The sequence below is a fragment of the Lepisma saccharinum genome, chromosome 1, assembly GCF_977018435.1.
Source record: "Lepisma saccharinum chromosome 1, izLepSacc3.1, whole genome shotgun sequence".
Taxonomy (NCBI): Eukaryota; Metazoa; Arthropoda; class Insecta; order Zygentoma; family Lepismatidae; genus Lepisma; species Lepisma saccharinum.
In genome coordinates, this window is record NC_139229.1 from 154,058,432 (window position 1) to 154,079,181 (window position 20,750).

Genomic DNA, 20,750 nt, shown 5'->3' on the forward strand with positions numbered 1-20,750 from the left:
CCTGGTAAATGTACTACAAATAGCCAGACTACTACAATTTTAGTAGCATCAGTGCCAAATTTGGAAAATTAGAAATGTAAATTTCTGAATTTTATGTGTGGAAAACCTCATGCCCATAATGTTTAGGTTATGATAAGTTTCTGTGTTGCTAATTTTTGTGCTGCTGATGGTATTGTAAATGTTAATCTTTCAGAATGATTTTAATAAGATCATTGCCAAACGAGAAGCTGAAAACTTGAGACTCTTGCAACCTCGGCTTCCCTTGCAAAAGTCAGTGTCGACACCATCCATCCTTGCTGTGCGGGACATGGCAAACGATGTGGTTACTGACAATGTTGGGACTGCGATTGCAACGTGAGTATTTCAATTCTGGATCGCATAGAAAGAAAATATGCAAGTGACCTCTTTGAGTCTGGAAGGATATGTCTCCACAAGTGGAATTGCTTATTTACCTTCCTCCTTTTTTGTTGTTGTCTTTTGTTATTTTTTTTAGTAGAACGGTGTTATGGGTGCTTTCGCATGTATGTGTTTTATATATGAAAAAGTAGTATGTATCATCTCATGTGAATAGAATTTTATTTATTTATATATTGATGAACACAAGCACAGAATTTGTGACAGAGTATGGTCAGACATACGTATGTGAAAGCATGTACTTATTTTTCTTTTAATTTTGGATCAGTTTGCATCATGCACAATTGATGTTATATTTAATTTAATTTTGCATATGTTATGGGAGGGCCTCAGCAGAAGTTAAAACTTCATTGTCAAATTTATAATATGTGTATGTTCCATTGATGTTAAATAAGTTATATTACTATTTATAATATGAATATGGCCAAAAAAGTGATAAAGATTTGTTCATATGGAATTTAAAATAACTGTGTATTCTCCTGCTTCCTTTCTTTTATTTGTAGACTTACAATCCACTTTAAAAATCTATGTAAGAAAGCCTTTTATTCAAAGATCCAGCAGGAAAAAAATAATCTTCGTTAACCCTTGTGACAGTCTGTGAGACATTTAAGTTGTTTAAACAATTACATATACTCAAAACTCACTGTAACTAATCTAATATTTTTCTCAGTTTGCTTGGTTTCTCAGTGTGCTTGCGAAGAAACAGTAGGCACTTGATAAGAAAAAGTAACAATGAGAAAATGGTGCATCAGAGGATGGTTAATTTTTTTAAAAAAATATACTGAAGTCATGTAACTTAACCTTTTCCTTCCTGAAGAGGTGACTTGGTAGTTAAATACAGAGAAAAGCAAGGAGATGCTAGGCAAAATAAGTGCTTTAACCACAGTCCTCTGAAAACCATACAATTGAGGTTTGACAGTATTGCAAAACACCATGATGAAACATCAAAAGTCTTGTACCTACATGAAACTCAAAGTTCCAAAGTTGTATGATATGTACGAACTGACTGCAGTGCTTCCAAGACACTGGATAGAGGAAAAGAGATGGCATTTTATCTGGAAATGAAATTGCATACGGTCTTTTTCTGCAACTCAAGTTCCACATGGGTACATTTCTTTATGCCATCTTGTTCCTGTGACAGAACCTTAGCTGACTGACATGAGAATGTTTCCTTCTTTGACACCTTGACAGTGTTCATGAGAGTACCATAAAGCACATGCCTTTTAGTGTGGTGTTGTTATGTTGTGTGATTTCTTTCTTCTAGTGACAGGGTAACAGATCGCAATACTGGGTTCCAGATTTCCTGATCTGGAAAACCTGGAAAAGTTACGGGAGTCAGCGAATTTTGAAAATATATAAAAAACCTGGAAAAGTCAAGGAATTACACTTTTTTCAAATAATCATGGTGGGAGGTATTCTACATTAAAAACTTTTTGTAGTTCATTTTTGTTAATTTATTTTGAACTGAATAAACTTGATTCCCTTGACTAGTAAGTTCTGTTGAACACTTAAACCACGTTGAAGAACCACAGAATAGTCTCAAAATTTGTTTTAAAGTTGCCTATAAAACATGAAAATATCTGAATTTGTTTTGACAAAATAGGTGGGAACCCTGCAATAGTATGTTTCATTTTATATTAGTTCTGAGTTCCCTTGGTGGTTGGTCGAACATGTTTTGCAGTAGACTCACCACTGAACGTTTCAGACTTCAGTTCTGGTTTGGGCATATTCTCATAGCCTAAATTGGCAGATAAGTGACATAATATACAAGGAGAATTTCCTATCCTATCCTCTAAACCCTTGTGCAATTTTGAGTAAGAGTTTATAATGCGGAAACCTTCTGCTGTGGCTCCCCATGCTGAATGGAAAGCAGTATGTGGAATGATTTGCTTGAGGCAAGGTGGTAGTTACATGAATGCTTGCTTGGATCGTTTTATTTTTTTCACCTCGCAAACTGCTAGTAGTTGTAGAAATTATGTTCTGCTCTGTATTGTGATTTTGTTTTGACAATTACGTTTTGCTGAGTTTGCTTGCTTCTTTTGTGTTTGTGGCACTGCAGATGCCAGCGGCCTAGTGGCACTGAGAGTGAGACAGAGGACGAGGTGTTACCTGCAATCGTTGACCCTGCTGTTACTAATTTCCAACCTCCAAACAACCTCATGTCATACGAAGAATTCTTGACTGAGTGAGTATTGCAATGACCAGCATTTTGGTTTGCTTGTGCTATAGTTGCTGAAAGGTCCCTTTGCTCAGAGTTCAAGAGTTTTTCTTGTGAAACAGAATTTAGGTTTGCATTTTGTGACTACAAAGCTTGGAAATATTTTCACTATGTTCCAATGGGTACTGCAACAGTACCTAAGATTAGGTCTGAGCCAATACAACTTGGAACTGATACTGATACTGATATTCTTATTGATTCCCAGTGATACAAATGCTTGAAAGTTCTAACAATTAATAGTAGTTCAAATTATTGATCAATATTAGTGAGTGAGTATTTGATCTAATTATAAACATCAATTTACCAGAGTTTTGCTTTAAAATGTTAAAAAATCACATCACAAATACCTGCTATGGAATCACAAAATATAGTTTCTTCACATAACATTTGTGTAAATCAATGGAAACTAAATTTTGCATAACTTCCTGGACAGTTAGGCTCTCCTGGCAAAGGGACGAAGGTCACCCTGTGTATGCTTTTCATTCAATTTATTCACACATGTTTATGAACTATGCATGTACTATTCTGTTCTGAATATATTGGTCATCATTCCATATGCAGTGGACTTTATTATACAGTGCCTGTCACGCTCAAATCGTCCGCGGAGCGGCAGCAAACACACCTAGCTCCAGGTTCGATTCCCGGTGGAGGCATATAGTGGTTCGGATCCCACTTTAAACTGTAGGTCCAGTCCCGATTAGCCTTCCTGTGCACAAAGTGGACTTAAAACACCAACTCAATCAATCAATCAAGCACACTTAGCAGCAAGAGCTCGTCTGCCAGCAAACTTGGTGCAACATCTGTGTAACTGGAAATGATGGTACAATTAGAATGAACACGTACATTGTTCTCCTCCTGCATCCACACATTTACAGTATCCTTTTAGCAAATTTTCACAAACATGTATCAGTTTCTCTCCCGAAATTGCTTCAATTTCTCTACTGATATTTTCTTTCAATTCTTCTGATGTATGGCTTCAGGTATAAAATCTTGGTAGCTTGCCACACAGACGACTTAAAAATGTCTGTTTCTTGTGCAAGGTGCCAGGGGGGATTTTTTACTATTATGTTCCAATCATGCTCTAACGTCGCCTACTTTCTCCTCAGTAAGCACACGTCGTTTCACCCTTCTCTTCTTATCAAGAACACACCCTGTTTCCCTAAACACAAGTTCATTATTTTTCGAACATTGTCTCTGTGTGGAATGGGAAGTCTGGAAATTCTGCTGCAAAACACCTTATAACTTCCTTCTCCACAAGAATTCGTACAACTTAAGAGTTGTACATAAAAATGCGTTGTTTTAAATTAAACTGATAGCGTGGCATTAGACTGCAGAAAAGTACCAATATCTAATACGTAAAGTAAAACAAAGCAATCTAAAACACTTATAAACACCTTAACACTTCATAAACATCTGAAAACTGGACACCAGCTATCTGGATACTGAAGCACTGATGCATCCAGTGCCAAGGTCAGTGTACAACTGTGGATCTAAATGCTGGCGCACGCGGTCCCACCTGCTCTGCGAGTTGGCCACCACTCCGCGGACAACTCGACTGTGAAAGACACTGTATTTATTATTAAGTAACTCGTTAATAAATATGCTTTATTGTATTTTTTATTTAGTAACTGGTTAAAAAATGATGGATGGCTAAGTGAATCACCATAATGCAAGTAAAATAGTGCATTTAGAGGATTGCAGAGTAGGGACAGAATGTAACTGATTTGAAAGATTTTGCAAATGTAGAAGCCCAATTAATGTAACTGATAGTGGCATGTTGGTTATTGCAAAATTTGCTGATAATTTTACCAAGCCAATATTTCTAGAAATAGCTTGTGACTTACCAGTATAATTTAGGGAGAGGTGAACCTGGATAAAAAATTTTCTGAATTTTGGATAATTTTCTGGCTGGATTTCAGGCAACTGGATATTCAGATTATCTGGATACAGAATATCTGGCCAATACAGATATTTGGATAATTCAAAGAATCCATGTTGTCCAGATGGTTTTTGATGATCTGCTCTGTCCATAAATGCTTTTTCTTGTATGTACGCATGGTTTCAAGATCTGGTTGAAAGAAAACGACATTTTCTTAATAAAATCGGACAAGGAAAATAAACCTGTCCTTATCCGAATTAAGGACTATAAAGAAAAAATGGAAGAATGTTTCAAAGTAAACAATTTCACAGAAACCTCTCGAAACCCTATAACTAAAATAATAAATGAGGTAAAGAAAGTAATTGAAACCAGTATCACGATACCAAGAGAAATGAAGAAAAAACTCATTGTCAAAAATTCAACCCTGCCGATTGCCTTTGGACTACCAAAAACTCACAAACCGGGAACTCCAATACGACCCATCATTGCAACTTTCACACATCCTGCATACAAACTATCCAAATATTTAGTTGAAAGACTTGCTATAATTAAACAACAAACACCATTCAGTGTTAAAAATGCATTTGAAGTGAAACAGAAACTAAAAAATATTGTTTGGAATAATGAGTATCGTATTGCAAGTTTTGATGTTGAAAATTTATATCCTAGTGTCCCAATAGAAGGTGCCACAGATGCATTACACAGATGGCTTATTGAGATGAAGGTTAACCCAGTAGAATCATGGGAAATGGTTCGATGGTTTACTGTATGTGCAAATTACAATTACTTTATATTTGATGGCAAAATATATCAGCAAAGTAATGGTCTATCAATGGGAAACCCAGTATCCGGAATCATCTCCAGCATTTTCCTTCATTACATAGAATCTCCAATTGTTAATGCCATAGGTGTGGATATCAAACTCTACATCAGATATGTGGATGATGTGCTAATTATCGCTAAAAATGAGAACACCATCATGGACGTATTTAAATTGTTAAATGAATCACATCGTCGCATAAAATTCACTTGTGAACCCATGAATAACAATGTAATTTCTTTCCTTGATCTGCAAATTAAGACAACTAACTCAACAATTCAAACATCAGTCCATAGGAAAAAATTAGCGGGGGAAAAATACATCCATGCCAAATCAGAACATTCGCGTATAACAATGGATAACATATTTTTTAATTTTTTCCTGAGAGCACAAAGACTATGTTCTAATAATGAGGATATCAAAAATGAAGAAGAAAGGCTCTTTAATATAGCAAAAGAAAATGGTTTTCACACTAACAGAATAAACCAAATCAAAAAACAAGTTGCAAGAAAACTAAAGGAAAAGAGAAATACAGACAAAGATGAAAAATCTGTTGAAAAGAAATTTGTGTGCATTCCATTCCACAAGGGATTCTCACATAAAATTGCAAAAATTTTTAGAAGTTTTAATTTCAAAATTGTTTTTAGATCACCAAGAAGTTTGGAATGTACATTTAATGAATTCAAAATGAGAAACTCTCTACCAGATGTGGAAACCACAGGAATATATAATATAAGTTGTTCATGTTCAAAAGATTATGTGGGACAAACAGCAAGGAAAATGGCAATAAGATGGCACGAACATGATTTGGACATTATAAATCTAAACCCAAGAACAGGTTTGTCAACTCATATCATCGAAGAGAAGCATTTGATTAAAAAGAGAAGGGTTTTAAAAAGATTAACGGGAAACACAGAGTTGAATGTCTGGGAAGCTTCGTTCATTGCAGAAGAACACTGGAATAAATTAAATAATGAAAATGGTAACATAGATCCAGTATGGAGTTTTCTTTTTCACAAATGGAGTAAGCCACCATCTTTAAAATTTAGTGTAACAGAAAACATCAAGAGACTTTGTGAAATCAATGATGAATTTGAATTACCTGATGATATTTTGGATTCATAATTTTTTAAAAAAAAAAAAAAAATCTGAAATAAAAATAAAACAGACTGCTTTTTTCACAGTTAAGTTGCTATATTACAACAATGTAACATTGACAACATCCATTATATAACAGATTATTTTTGTTTAAAAAATTACTAACCATTGTTATAACTGTATCTTTAATCAAAATGAAAATAAATGTCTGATGAAAGGAGCGTGTGTTCTCCTGAAACGTCACAAAGAAAAACTGTTTTCTTATGCTTGTAATAACCGTAAACTACAGGAAAATAATTCCATAAATGCTACCTATCACTTGTAAGTTTTTCATGCCCATACATAATACAAGAACAAGGACAGTACATGTTCGGTAAAAGTTGTCACATGAAGATTTATTGCTTTCAAGTAAGCTATGCCTAAGATCAGAGTTTAGCATCATGCCTTGTGGTAAAAAGTTGGTAAGCTGCCTTAAAAAAAGAGCTGTGTTCATGACAGGGAAACTTAACTTGATATCAAGCGAGGCTAGAATTGGCATGGTATACTATAAGGTGTCAAATCATGAATAATATATATATTTTTTTACTTTACAGAACAACTTATGATCACCATGCAGGGAAGAGACCTAAAAGAGGAAGCATTTTCTTTAGGAAGAAGAAGGTAAAGACCACTGTCTGAAATGAAATACAATAAAAAAAACCATCGAGTAACCTTATTAGCATGCATGCTTAGTGTCCGAAGTACTGATAGGTATTGACATTGATGCAATTTTAATACTTTTGCTTCTTAAGTACAGGAACCTCCCCAATCTGTGTGTGACCAATGGATTCTGAGCTGTAGTCTAATAGGTTCAGATCTCATTTCAAACTGTAGGTCCAGTGCTAACTAACATATCTGTAATTAAAAGTGAAATTTAGTGGTGCACTTGCCTTTGGTGCAAGTAATTCAGGGTTCAATCCCTGGTGGGAGCTCCAAAACTTTGGTGTTGACCCTGCATCGTGAGGTCAATTGGGGAGCTACTTAGAAGCAATAGTAGCAGAGTCTGGCTTCACAAGTCAGAAAACATCAAGGACGAGACTCATTGCACTGACCACATGTCACCCTACACAAAGTTGCGTGGCAGCCCTTAACCCTCAAATGAATGTTACACCATAGAGTTTTAAAATGCACACTTTCTCAAAACTCTTGCAGGAATGCACTACTTTGTTGCATTCTTGTCTACCACACTTCATACCCCCTTCATGGGTGAGAAGATATAAGTATGCCTTTCTATATAGATATAAGCCTTTCTAAAGTCATTCGAGTTTACAGTCTTTGCATGCACTGACTAGGGGGCTGGTTTATTCCATGAAAAGCATTTGCTATTTGCATTCACTGCCCGTGCATTGTTGCTTCAAACTGCATAGTTCAGAATATACAATGTAATATGAGCAGAATACGATATACAACTTCGTGCCTGTGTGTGTCTGTAATGTTCTTAAAATGTGATTAAAATTAGTAATAATGTCTTCAGTAGGTTCGTTATGACTTAAAGAACATGACTCATGAGTGAAATGCTGTATAAATAAAATAAATCATATTATCAATGCACAATTCAATGTGACAATGTTTGTTATTACATAGGCTTAGTTTGTATTATCAATGCACAATTCAGTGTATCAATTTTTGTTATTACATAGGCTTAATTTGAAAGTGCAACCATTATTTTTATAGTGCAAAGAAAGTTAGAGTTAAGCATGTGCTACTTTTAACCTGATATCTAAAGCAGTGCCAATACGTTTCTACCAGTAACCAACCAGAATATTGTAACATTTTTTCGCTACAAACACTGGCAGATCTGACATTCTTGCTATTACTCACCCCATGAAGACAGTTTGATACAGTTGAAATATTGTATAGAAAATAAATATGTGCCAGAAATGCTGATAAAATTAAATGTAAGATATTTATAATTATCATAAATTTTAAATTGAATATTTATAATTTTTAATATTAAATTATACATTGGAACTATGTGATATCAATCTATCGGTTCTGTTTTTTTTTTTTAAATATTTATATTTTCACATAATGAGTTAGGATATAAAAATAGCTATCATTCAATTACAAAATCCAAGTTTTCTACACAGCATAATAGAAAGAGTAAGCATTTTGCACAATTTCCAGTATATTTGGACTCTACACAGCACTTTACTGACACAGTAAAATACCTGGATTTAGGAAAAGTATTAGCTGGTATCGGTGATGAAATTCCAACCTATACTTTTCGATACCAATACCACTGCAGGCAGTGAAGCCCCATTGACAAGTTCTAAATGATTAACATGAATATTCAATAAGCTGTACAATTTGTTGATCATGTCTAGTGCCAGGAAGTGAAACATGACACTGATAGCTATAAAATTGTTGGATTTACAATCATTTGTAATTGTAGATAAATTATCCATTGCTATGTCAATTTTTTTATTTTATATCCTGCATTCCCAAGAGAAAGAAATGCACTGAAGCTGGAGCAGATGTTGTCGTTTGCTTCATTCACGCTTTTTTTTTAATTCTTGAAACTTGCATTGCATAAAGCAAATTTAATAAATGTTGTGATGGACAATTTGGCTATTAATGATAGACAATTTACTTTTATATATAAATATATTAAGTTCATTTCTAGAATATGTTTAATGTGAAAATGAATAATCTCTTTCTAAAATATTATAAATAATTGCACAGTAAAGTTAAAACAAATTTATTTTATTAACAATTTTTAAATAAGTTTGTGCATTAATATCACCACTTGAAATGTGTTGAAAATCAAACACTACTATTATTTCTGAAGTTTTAAGCAACAATAAAATTATGAAGTGATCAAAAGCTATACTGCTGAACTCCAGTATGCTCACATGTGTAATGAAATATGATGTAAGTTTATCAAATCTCTAAGTACAATCTTCTTAGTGTTGGTATGAAATTGTTTGTCTTTTGAGATCATAATCCAAGTATTTATTTGCAGAATAAAGTTAAAAAGCCTCAACACCAGTGGGTATCAGCATGCTGTGGTTCCAACCAAATTTGTGATTGGTGCTCGAAGACTCTAACTAACAAACCAGCTCTTCACTGTGAAAGTAAGTAAAACTGCTTTATATATGGTCTCTTTGTGATGTAATTGCTGTTTTAAATTGGTTATTTTTAATAAATATGCTTTACACGATTATACTAGAGTTAAAATTAGTAATTGAGTGAAAGATATGTTGATTTGTAAAAGTAAACTAATGTACTAGGAAAACAGGCGAGAGACATTAGAAGGATAAGTACAGTTTCCTTCGTAAAGAATGAGGAGCTGATCTACACAATCTGGTGTCAGACAGGCACTTAATTATTTATTACTTTTTAAGTACACTAGAAACATGTTGCTTAGAATGACTACAGAAAGCACCACAGAAAGAAAAAGTAAGGTTGAAGAAGAACTGGCCTTTACAAAAAGTGCCAAAACCTTCAGTATACATTCTCCATAAAGAAATTCATGGGAGTTAAAACACACAATAATATTTTTGAGGGGTGAGTGTGACCTTTTTGTAGGGTACCCAAACATCCCCATCTCTTTCACATAGTACACCCTGGACTGTATTTTGCGGACTAATGAGGTTCTTCCGTCTGGTCCTATAGCCAGTATAATCCTCTGTGGGTATTGTTTTGACATGTTCATGTGTGTTTGTGATTGTCCTTTCATCAATTTCATCCTTTTGGCAATTAGCCAAAAGTGACAGAAGAAGATAATTAAAATAAAACAAATCATTCATTAACAATATTTTTCCTTAGTAATTGACTAAAGATCTGCTTAGAATTTCTGTGGTGAGAAATACATAAGCCAAAACTGGACATCTTATTTTTTTCTACTACTTGCATGGATTTAGACAGAAATACCTAATCACCTCAAGAAGCAATGCTCAAAATTTGTACATACGAGACATATTCGTAAAGTAAGTACCGTTTGCAAATACTGCCGCTGTAACGCTGCAGTCACGACCGTGCGAGTTATCGCTGACGTCCTTCATCAGTTAGTAAGCCACAGGCACTCGTGGGAGCAGCTCATGCTTTTTCCTAGTAGTTTTCTGAAGGTTTGAAATGTTCAAGAAAATCAATCCGCCCACCGACTGTGAAGTCCGGTCTGTAATTTCTTTTCTGAATGCAAGAAACGTGAAACTGGTATACATCCACCGTCAACTGTGTGAGGTCTATGGAGAGGGTGCAATGAGTGAAGGGATGGTGAGGAAATGGGTCCGGATGTTTAAAGAAGGTCGTGACACAGTTCACAATGAACCAAGGAGCGGCCGGCCATCTGTTGTGACCGAGGATTTGGTGCGTGCGGTCGACGTGGAAATTCGTGAAAACAGACGCTTCACAATATCGTCGCTTTCAATGGAATTTCCACAAATTTCAAGAACAGTCCTCTACGAAATTGTGACAGATTGCCTGGAATATCAAAAATTGTGTTCAAGGTAGGTGCCGAAGAACCTCACAGAGGAACACAAAAACAAAAGGTCTGCCAGTGCGCTAACGTTTGTGTCGCAATATGCAGAGCCATGTTGTCACTGGTACTGAGACATGGGTGTCCCACATGACTCCTAAATCAAAGCAGCAGTCCATGGAATCGAGGCATACAGCATCGCCAGTCAAGAAGAAATTCAAGCAGTCAATTTCAACCCGCAAGATAATGTGCACCGTGTTCTGGGACAGAAAGTGGGTTTTGCTGGTTGAATTCTTGCCTAGAGGACAGACCATAAACAAGAATGCCTACTGTGACACATTAATCTGTCTGTGTCGTGCAATTCAAAACAAAAGATGCGGAATGCTTAGTGAAGGCATTGTGTTCCTTCACGACAATGCTCGTCCGCATATGGCCCAACAAACTCAAAATTTGATTAAGTCATTCGGATGGGAACAATTTGATCATCTGCCCTACAGCTCTGACTTAGCACCAAGTGACTTTCATCTCTTTCTTCATCTGAAGAAGTTTCTTGCTGGTCAGCATTTCGATGAGGATGACGATGTCAAAGCAGCAGTGTATGGATGGCGTTCATCACAGGCGGGAACATTCTATGATGATGGGATACATAAACTTGTGCCATGCTACGACAAATGCTTGCAAAATGGTGGAAACTACGTAGAAAAGTAGTTTAAGGTCTGTAGAATGCAATGAAAGTAAAAAAAGGTACAAAACTATTTTACTTTCTTTATTACACCCTTTCGGTACTTACTTTCTGAATATGCCTCGTATAAGAAGCTGACCTGTAGCACAGAAAGTCTTTAATGTATGGTGGTTCTTACAACAAGCATTTGCTTTTCATATTCTCATTCAAAGTAGGTTGTAAACAAAGTTCAAGTAACCGATGTAATTATATGAAATAGCTTATGGCACAGAGAGAATATCACTACTAAAAAGTAAGAATTGTGGATCAACCAGAGATCAGACCTGGATCTTTGACATTTCATTCCAATGCTGTACCACTGAGTTACCAAACCAACATATAGTCTCCCCACAATTTCCAGAACTGACATCTCTTGTTGAGATCTTGCTTATCTGAATGATTAGTGCTCCTGCCTGCCTATGGTACAAGCAGCTTTGAGTTTGATTCCAGTTGGGAGAACAATTGCGTAGCAACTTGAAAAGAAGTAGCGGACTAATGACCCTCAAAGGGTGGTTGTGCAACAGGATTTAGTTATTTATCTTGCACCTTTCTGGGTAATTCGTTGTAATGGTGTGTATGTATTACTTGTTGTACACATGTGAGATAAACCAACTTTTATGTCTTGAACTGATGTCATTTCAACACATGCGCATTTTATATTTATCAAGAGATACATGAATTTATTTAAAACCCAACTTTATCATGAAAAGAAATGTAATTTTATACTAAAGAAACAACGGAAGGAGTATTAATGGAATTTCACCTGGAGATGAGCTTTGTAAATTAGTAGTAAAGTATTGGTACCGGATGCCAAAGAACCAGGTTCAGTCCCTGGTTGAGCCTCAGTTTCAGTAAGTTATGAAGTTGTAGAAAGTTAAATCAGTACAGATAGTCTGATGATTTATTGGAAAATACATGAAAAAATCAAAATAATTTTTTGTGATGTAATGAGTAGAAATTATGTGTGAAATCAATAAATAGATAGATCACTGAAAGGAAAATTGAAATTTGAAGTGGAATCTACTTTGGTGTTTCGTTTTTTACATCCAATATAGTAATTAATTTATGAATGTTATTGTAGTTTTAAAAATGTATGAATTTCATAGACCACTTTTCATTTTTCAGATTGTATGACAACAGTTCACCAGCACTCATGTAAAGATCACATTTTAGAGTGTAACAAGCCAAAACATACTAAGGTGAGGAAACGTTACAATTTAACTTCTTTGCATTAATGCTAGCATGTGGAGCAATTGTTCATTGCTAAATATGTTTTTATTCAGAGAAGACCTTTAACTGTGTTGCTCTCCACACTTTGTTATTAGTATTGTAGTTCGTAAAATTTCTGCATTTTCAGTTTCAAAATAAAGATGTAAGAAAGGAACCTGAAACATAACCAAAAGAAGCGAATGGACCATATTAGTGGTGACATCATGAGCAGACACCTGAGAAATATTGAGTCCAGACAAACTTGCAAGGTTGTGTTTCTCTGTGTGATAACATTGGATTTTCCATCGCAAAGGATAACTTTTAAAATTGTGACAGAATTACCCCATGCATATAGCACCATGCCATGAAGGCAGATTCTCGATCTCGGACATTTTGGAGGTGATGTTGATCAGCACCACATTCTGGCTGCATTTACCCCCCCCCCCCCCCTCAGGGTTGCCCCCAGGTACCCATTGATTTGAGGCTGGGTGATCCCCAGAGCCACTTTATGTGGAGACAAGGCTAGAAAAATTCCATCCTTAGATCACCCACCCTGGGAATCAAACCTGGATCTCCTGTGTGGCAGTCAGATGCCCTACTGACTGGACCATTTACGAAACAAAGTTGTGATGTGTATCATACATCAATGTAAAGATGATATTTCAGAGATTACATTGATATATTACACATGCCTTACAGTTCCAGAGTAACTGGAGTAAGGAAATCCTGCATTTTTAAAGAAAATAGAAGCATCCATACCTATAGGCTGCTGTTCAAGATCATGTGCCAGCTAGTACCATTTGCTTTATTTGATTTCTTACTCCAGTTATTCTTTACTTTATCCTCTATAAGGTATGTTTAATATATCACTATATTTTCAGAAATATCATCTTCACATTGATGTACAATACACATCACAATTTTGTTTCATAATGATTGTCACAATTTTAAAAGTTGCATCTTGTCATGGAAAATCCAATGCTATCAGATAGGGAAACACCATGAAATAAGTTTGTTTGGACTCAATATTGCTGAGTGACAACACACTAATATGGTCCATTATGTGCCTGTGAAACCATTAGTTATAAAACAACAATAATAAAATACAAGAAACAGGGTCAGAAAAAGTTATAATTTGAATTCAATTTTTTGTATAAGCAGAGCAAGTTTTGATGAAATGCTGTAGTATTTAGGAGAGGGGGAATCCCCTTCATTGTGTTTGCTACGTTTGATAGACCAGTGGGTCACTGTTTATCTAGACCAAGGCTGTCCAAACTGGAGTATGTGGGCCACATCTCCTTCACAGTTTTTCAGGTGGCCTGCCATAGTACTTATAGAACATCTGATTTTATATCAAGGCATTATTTTTAGTGTACTTCAATTGTTGCCTGCAATCTATCGTTGAAGTAATTACTGGCCCTGCATGTAAAAATAGTTGGATGTCCCTGACTAGAATAAGTAATAGAGTAATAAGAATAGAGTTATGGGTTATACCATTTCAATTTTTTTGCAATAATACTAGTATAGAATAGATAGTACCAGTACATAAAATTCTAGACTTCCGAGCAATTAATCTACTGATGGTAATAATCAGCTAATGCTGACTGATAATTTTACCAATGAATTTTTGTTGGTGATGTGACATTTTAAAATTGTCCTTTAAGCATAGAGTAGAATTCATACATGCTATTTCTTAAATACATTTTTAAATATGAGGTTTCTTTATCAAGGAAATGCTATTCAAAACTATCTGGTTCATACATTTATTTGCATTAGAAAGAGAAGTTATATATTTACAAATTAAATGGACAAAATTCCAAAGGTGGGAGGGCTAACCATTTGGTTATGCAGGAACCTGTATTACAGTACACTAGACAACAACTCCTTTTTTGTTTTCCTTGTTATTATTGGGATAAACATTGCACATTGGCTAGGATAGATTGCTGTGTGGTATGCACAATCATTTTTGATAATATATTCCCTATTCCATACCAATTTTACCAATTTTGCAACTTTTACATCCCTCGACAGAACACATCCAAACCGTCCAGCCTCACGAGTCATATACCAACCAACAAGCTGCCAGGAGGGAAGAGAGGGTCCGGCTCGTTACAAGGCCATGGTCAGTCTGGAACCAGCAATAGGTAAGTTGTGCTTTCTCACTTTTTATAAAGCATGTTTTTGGAATGGAATATTCTAATTTATTGTATGCTGAGTTTGCAAGGATAAAAAATATTTTTTTAAAAATCTAGCGCCAATGACAGTTTAAGAAAATGTACAGCATTATTGTAATTTAATTATGTACTTTATTTCTGCATTATGCTTAATGCATTGATGGATTTTGATGGTTGAAGAAAATAAGTTGTCCACATGTGACAATTGTAAATGTTTTAGTAAAATCATAAGTTTAATGCAGTTTTCTTTCATCCATTTCATTATTATTTTTTATCAATTTTGTTAAACATGGTCACTCTAGGGCTGAATATGTGTGTGTGTGTGTGTGTTCGGGCGGGGGCTATAAATGATTGGGAGAATTTGGTGAGGTTTCAGTAGCATCCTGTTGTAGCATAACATAGGTTCAAACCCTTATCAAGATGTGAATATTTGTGCTCCTCTTTTCATTCATTTCATAGTCGTTCATCTATTCGTGTCATCTTTGTAGAAATACAATGTTGAAAGAAGAGCCGCTATGCATTCTCTAAATTTCTGCAGCTACTGTCTTTGACCACACATACACGGTATTGGTAAAATATTAGTTTTCTTTATACAGTTCGTTTTCAGTTTATTTGAGCACAAATGTGTGGCAACTTAGAAATGATGAGCTAAATGTTAGTGATATAGGAATGGGAACGGATTCACACAGAGGAATTGTCTTTAAACAAAAAACCTTCGGTCTTTGTGTTCAGTCATTGAGACTAGAGCCTTGATTAGTTTACATGGCAATCAATGTCCGTCAAAGAAAGCAAAGCCTAGTACTCTTGCCTTGTTATCAAGGCTTTATTTGATTCTCAGTGAATGGACATTTGTCTTCCTATTGCACCTATTTCTTCATAGGCAAACTAAGTCTGACTAGCAATTCAGATGTCATTTTGAGGTATGTTAATAAGGTTCTATATATTTTTATGTATCCAAACATTCCCTTCTGCAACTTTGTACCACTAATGTCACCTTTTCCAAAAAGAAGGATAAATGACGTCCAAATTATAATTGCTTTATTCAGTAGCCAAGGATTTAATAAATGGAGTTAATTGCCCTCATTTCACTTCTATCTTCCAATGCAGAAAATTAAGTTTTTGAACATGGCACAATTTTTTGGTTTATCACAAGTACATGGTTCATCAGTTAATTTTTAACCAGGGGTTCCTGCTCCTAATAAATTGTCCACAATGATACACTTTCCTTCGTAAAAGAAAAATGAAATGTTAATTTTTGGATGATGCATGCACTACTCTATAGTTGAACGACACTGAAATAAAATTACCTTTTTATACATTATAAAATGTCAATGAATTATTAATATACACATGTATAATTATAAACGTATGATTGAGGGAAGCTTTGAGGCTGGATATTCTTAATGAAGCAAATTCGCATTGTATAGTTGCAAAATTTTATTGTTCAACTGTTTCCATCCTGTACTGTAAAAATTAAACCGAAAAGATAGTGATATTCTTCTTGTAGTATCTTTCAAGAAATGAATTATTATCATTATTAATATCATGTTGTTTCATATGCAAATGGTGTGAATAAACTATAGCATGAAAATGTTAGTAGAAATTTAGATGTCTTTATAATGCATGTGTCAATGCATTTTATATCCAATGTGCTTCCCTCATACTTCCGTACACTTCAGTCCTTTAATATGAAATAATTAATTTTTAACTTGCTCAAAAGTTATGTGGCAATTGAGGTGCTACTAATATTGTCTGCCAATGCTACTAACCATGCCACCCCTCTCTTCCAAAATATCCACAACTTAGATCTCTGCGTAAGGTATAATGTCCATTCCAGTTTATGTTTGACTTGCAAGTGTTATTGGATGCTAATGCCATCTCTCTATAATTCAGGAAGCTAATGTAACTGAATTAGTATGTTTATAAGGGATTGAGACTCTATCGCTTGTCATCACCAGTCAATTTTATGTTGATTCTTTCACTAACAGTAACATGTTTATATTGGTACAGTCCTAAGTTTGAAGACAAGTTAATTTGCAGTGTTTTATGTTATCAATCTGCCCAAGAAGGGATACAACTTCTCCCCTGTCAAGTCATACCTGAGCCATTGAACCAAGCTTATCACAGCAGGCTGAGATTGACAATGTTCCCAAACTCAGAACACATCAAAGTTGTATACCGGGTTGTCCATTTACCAGTACAGTCAAAAATATACCAAACTTGTATACTAACATTTATTGCACATACAATACACCCTTTTACAGAACACCACCCTCAAGGTAATGATCTTGGGCAGTGACCCATTTCTACCAGCATTCATACCACTTGTCAAAACAGCACTAGAGGCGATCTTTGGTCACCTCCTTCAGAGCACACGTTGCATATGTCTTGACTTCGTCAGCTGAAGCGAATCTCCCCCCTTTGAGCAACTGGTTCATCTTCAAACAGAGGTAATAATCAGCTGGGGCCAGATCCAGGGAATGTGGAGGCTGCAGAAGGAATAGGAAAGTTCAGCACAAAATTTAATGTTCACTCGCTGCTCTTGAAGCGTCATCTTACCACCCCAACAAACTGCGGTATCAACACCAGGCAGCCTTCACTGTAACGTGTGTTTACGTTGAGAGTGCAAGAACAAACTGTCTGCCACACACATCATACCACACCACCTAACCCTCTGTGCAGCTGCAGGCCAGTCATTGCAGATACAACTCTGTGGTGGCCAAAGTTCGGTTTATTTTTGACTGTTCTGGTATAAGTAAATATCTCTAAAAATATGCATTGTACGAAAAAATGTTATTTATGAAAAATATACTTCAGGAAGGGGGCTATAAGATGGCACTACCGCATGTCAGCTAAGTCATAGATGGTGTTACTGTGAGTGAACTGGATATCAACTTCCATTTTTTCTAATGGGAATCCCCTCTTTTTTATTAGTAGTGTGTATTCATTAGTGGTTATAAGTAATTAAAGATAGCAGCTGTACCAATGCTCCGCTTGGTCACCAGATGTTTGATCTCATGACAAATTATGCCATAAACAAAATGAAAAGTAACATGTCTTGTGATTAGTGCTCTATTGCTGTAGTTAAAGGAATTGTTAATTAAAAGTAGCAGGAAGTAGGTAAATAATTTGCAACTTCTTTATTTTGAAGTTAATAAATTGTTACAAATACCGAGACAAATGCCTGGAAAACCTGGAAGAAAATTTGTTTCGTAAAAATGAGAGTGAACCCTGTGAACATTATTGTAATGACAACAGTTTACGAGTCCTTGTGTTGGCATGTGACTACCACATGGATGATTTATCAGGGTGGGTGACCTCAGCATGACAGGCAACCCTGAGGGGTGAAGGTGGCTGGCACATGTTGTTGATGACACTACCTCAACTATAGCTAAGGCAGAATATGGAGAACCCTACATTCATATTACGTGTGCTTCCTTGATGCAATTCAGTGCACGAAACCTTATTGTTTACAATATCATTCATTGCTATTGATAAATTTTTGTCAGTTCCTTCTTCCAGTTCATTATCACAAGTGGGGATTAATTTTCATATTAAATAATCAAATATTCTGGTATTGTTATAGAAACATCGCTTAACGTGTACAAAATTACTGATGTTGCAATGCATTTTGGTTTCATTAAGTAACATTGGATAGTGTTTTGTTGAATTTTATCTTTCCACAAAATCAAACACATTATTCAGACAGAAGAAATTTTCCAAAAGTGAAACTTTACCAAATTTACAAATACACAGTAGGTCTTTAGCTTTGGCTAGTTTCAAGTATGCTGAATTAATCGTGTTGAGGACTGAAGTGTTGACGTGGAATGCCATTTTCAAATAATGAAAACTTGCGTGTATAAGAATAATATTCATAATACATACCTTTTCCTTTATGTTTTACTGAATTGTAAATGAATTTTTATGTCTATGTTGCAAGTGTACAAGCTCAAAGGCAGTGCTAATAATAAAAATAACCCTTCATTTGCAATTTTGTAAAACATAAAGGTGGCCTTAAACTTAGGTTTAGATTCTACATCATTAAAGTATTTGGATTACATTTTCCATAGACTTTATGTATAATTGCTTGATTTTTGTGCAAATTGTATGACATAGATTCTTTAAAAAAATTTAAATAAAAAGAAATAGAGCATGCCAGGTTGCTTCTAACCTAGCTGAAGCTTAGCATGTTTCCACATAGCTTTGCTTGAAATGCATGAAATTAATTTTGTAAGTAACTTGTAATATTTCTCTGAGGTGAAATTTTTACTAAATATTCTCTCCCATTATCTTTCCTTAACTTTCAGACAAAAATTAACTACAAATGTTCTAATTTATATTGGAAAGCAATCAATGTTTACATTATTATTTCTTGGTTGGGATAGATGGCAGTAAATTTTATATTAACACACTATTTGAAATATATTTCCAGCATTGATCTTAAGTTTGTCATTTCAGTGCATGCATCTGTCTTTCAGGGAGAATAGAGTGCTTGTGTTACATTATACTCAAAATAGAGTTGTAGTTATTTCCTTTTTCAAATAATATGTGGTAACTTGTATCATTTCCAGTGTGTTTCACGTAGCTGTTGAAGTAATGTCATATTAAGATTTACCAGTGTTGGTTTACCTGTATTTGTTAGTATTAGGTCTATCACGTAAAATTTATATTTGTCCAGCAGAAGTAAAATATATTTACCGTACATTCTTGACATAAACAAGGGTGGAAAGTTAAAAATAATAATAATTGCAAGAAAGTATTTTAATTCCCAATTTGTTTTAATGACAATCTGCCACAATTTACAATGGGTTGTTTATTTGGGCCAAAGTGCTCTTTGTAGATTTCACATTGAAGTGGCAAGTGGCACTTTATCATGATCTAAACACACTGAAATAGGCATTTTCCCTCCAGTCTATTATGAAAAAGCATTTACAGTGCATGCTCAACCAGCAGACAGAGAACAACAACTGCAGTGTGACACATCACTCCAATATGAAAGGTTACATTTATTTCTTAAAGTTTGTTTTCAAGTAAGAGCCGTGCTGGTCTAGTTGGTAAGGCACCTGTCATGGGGGGGGGGGGAGACCTGGGTTCGATTCCTCGGGTGGGTGATCTAAGGTTGGAATTTTTCCGCCTTTGTCCCGGTTTAAAGTGGCTCTGGGGCCCACCCAGCCTTAAATCAATGGGTACCTGGGGACAACCCTGGGGAGATAAAGGTGGCCAGAGTGTGGTGCTGATCACATCACTTCCAAAATGGCAGAGATTGAGATTGAGTGGGGCCCTACCTCTACATCCCCTAAATATGCCTTCATGGTACGGTGGTATGTATATCCACGGGAAACTTTACCTTCCCTTACCTTGTTTTCAAGTAACATGTCAGGCAACATATTGCATGTCATTTTGGTATGAAATGTTCCTGGTGGAAAATCTTCCGGGCCCATTTCCTCGTGGGAGCCCCAAAATGTTTGGTGTTGACCCAGCATCATGAGAATAATTAGGGAGTTACTTAAGTTACCTAATCGCAGCCCTTGTCCCTCAAAGAGCCGTTTATTTTGAGCTTAGAATTGTAATCCTTACTCAAGTCCAAACTTAACAGCTGATTGTAAGTGATGGAAGAATGGTTTGAATATCAGTTGACGGTTAAAATATTTTTTTCACAAATACCAAATGTTATTATTTTTTGCAAAGAAGTGTAAATTACATTGTTTATGTGTCAGTACTTAACGGGGGAAAAAAAGTGACAAGTTTCGGCCACTGG

At 35.4% G+C, this 20,750-nt stretch overlaps 1 protein-coding gene across 6 annotated transcripts in view; it reads left to right on the forward strand.

Annotated features, from left to right (window-relative positions):
- cyst (rho guanine nucleotide exchange factor 18 cysts) overlaps positions 1-20,750 on the forward strand; it is a 203,711-nt gene that overhangs the window by 113,333 nt on the left and 69,628 nt on the right. For 5 of the 6 annotated variants that reach the window (XM_083140739.1, XM_083140772.1, XM_083140756.1 and 2 more), the window contains 6 exons: positions 194-354; positions 2,474-2,599; positions 7,023-7,089; positions 9,434-9,545; positions 12,735-12,808; positions 14,850-14,962. In XM_083140739.1, coding sequence (XP_082996865.1) covers positions 194-354; positions 2,474-2,599; positions 7,023-7,089; positions 9,434-9,545; positions 12,735-12,808; positions 14,850-14,962 — 653 coding nt within the window. The remainder of the gene's footprint in view (positions 1-193; positions 355-2,473; positions 2,600-7,022; positions 7,090-9,433; positions 9,546-12,734; positions 12,809-14,849; positions 14,963-20,750) is intronic. The other variant, XM_083140764.1, reaches the window with a different exon arrangement.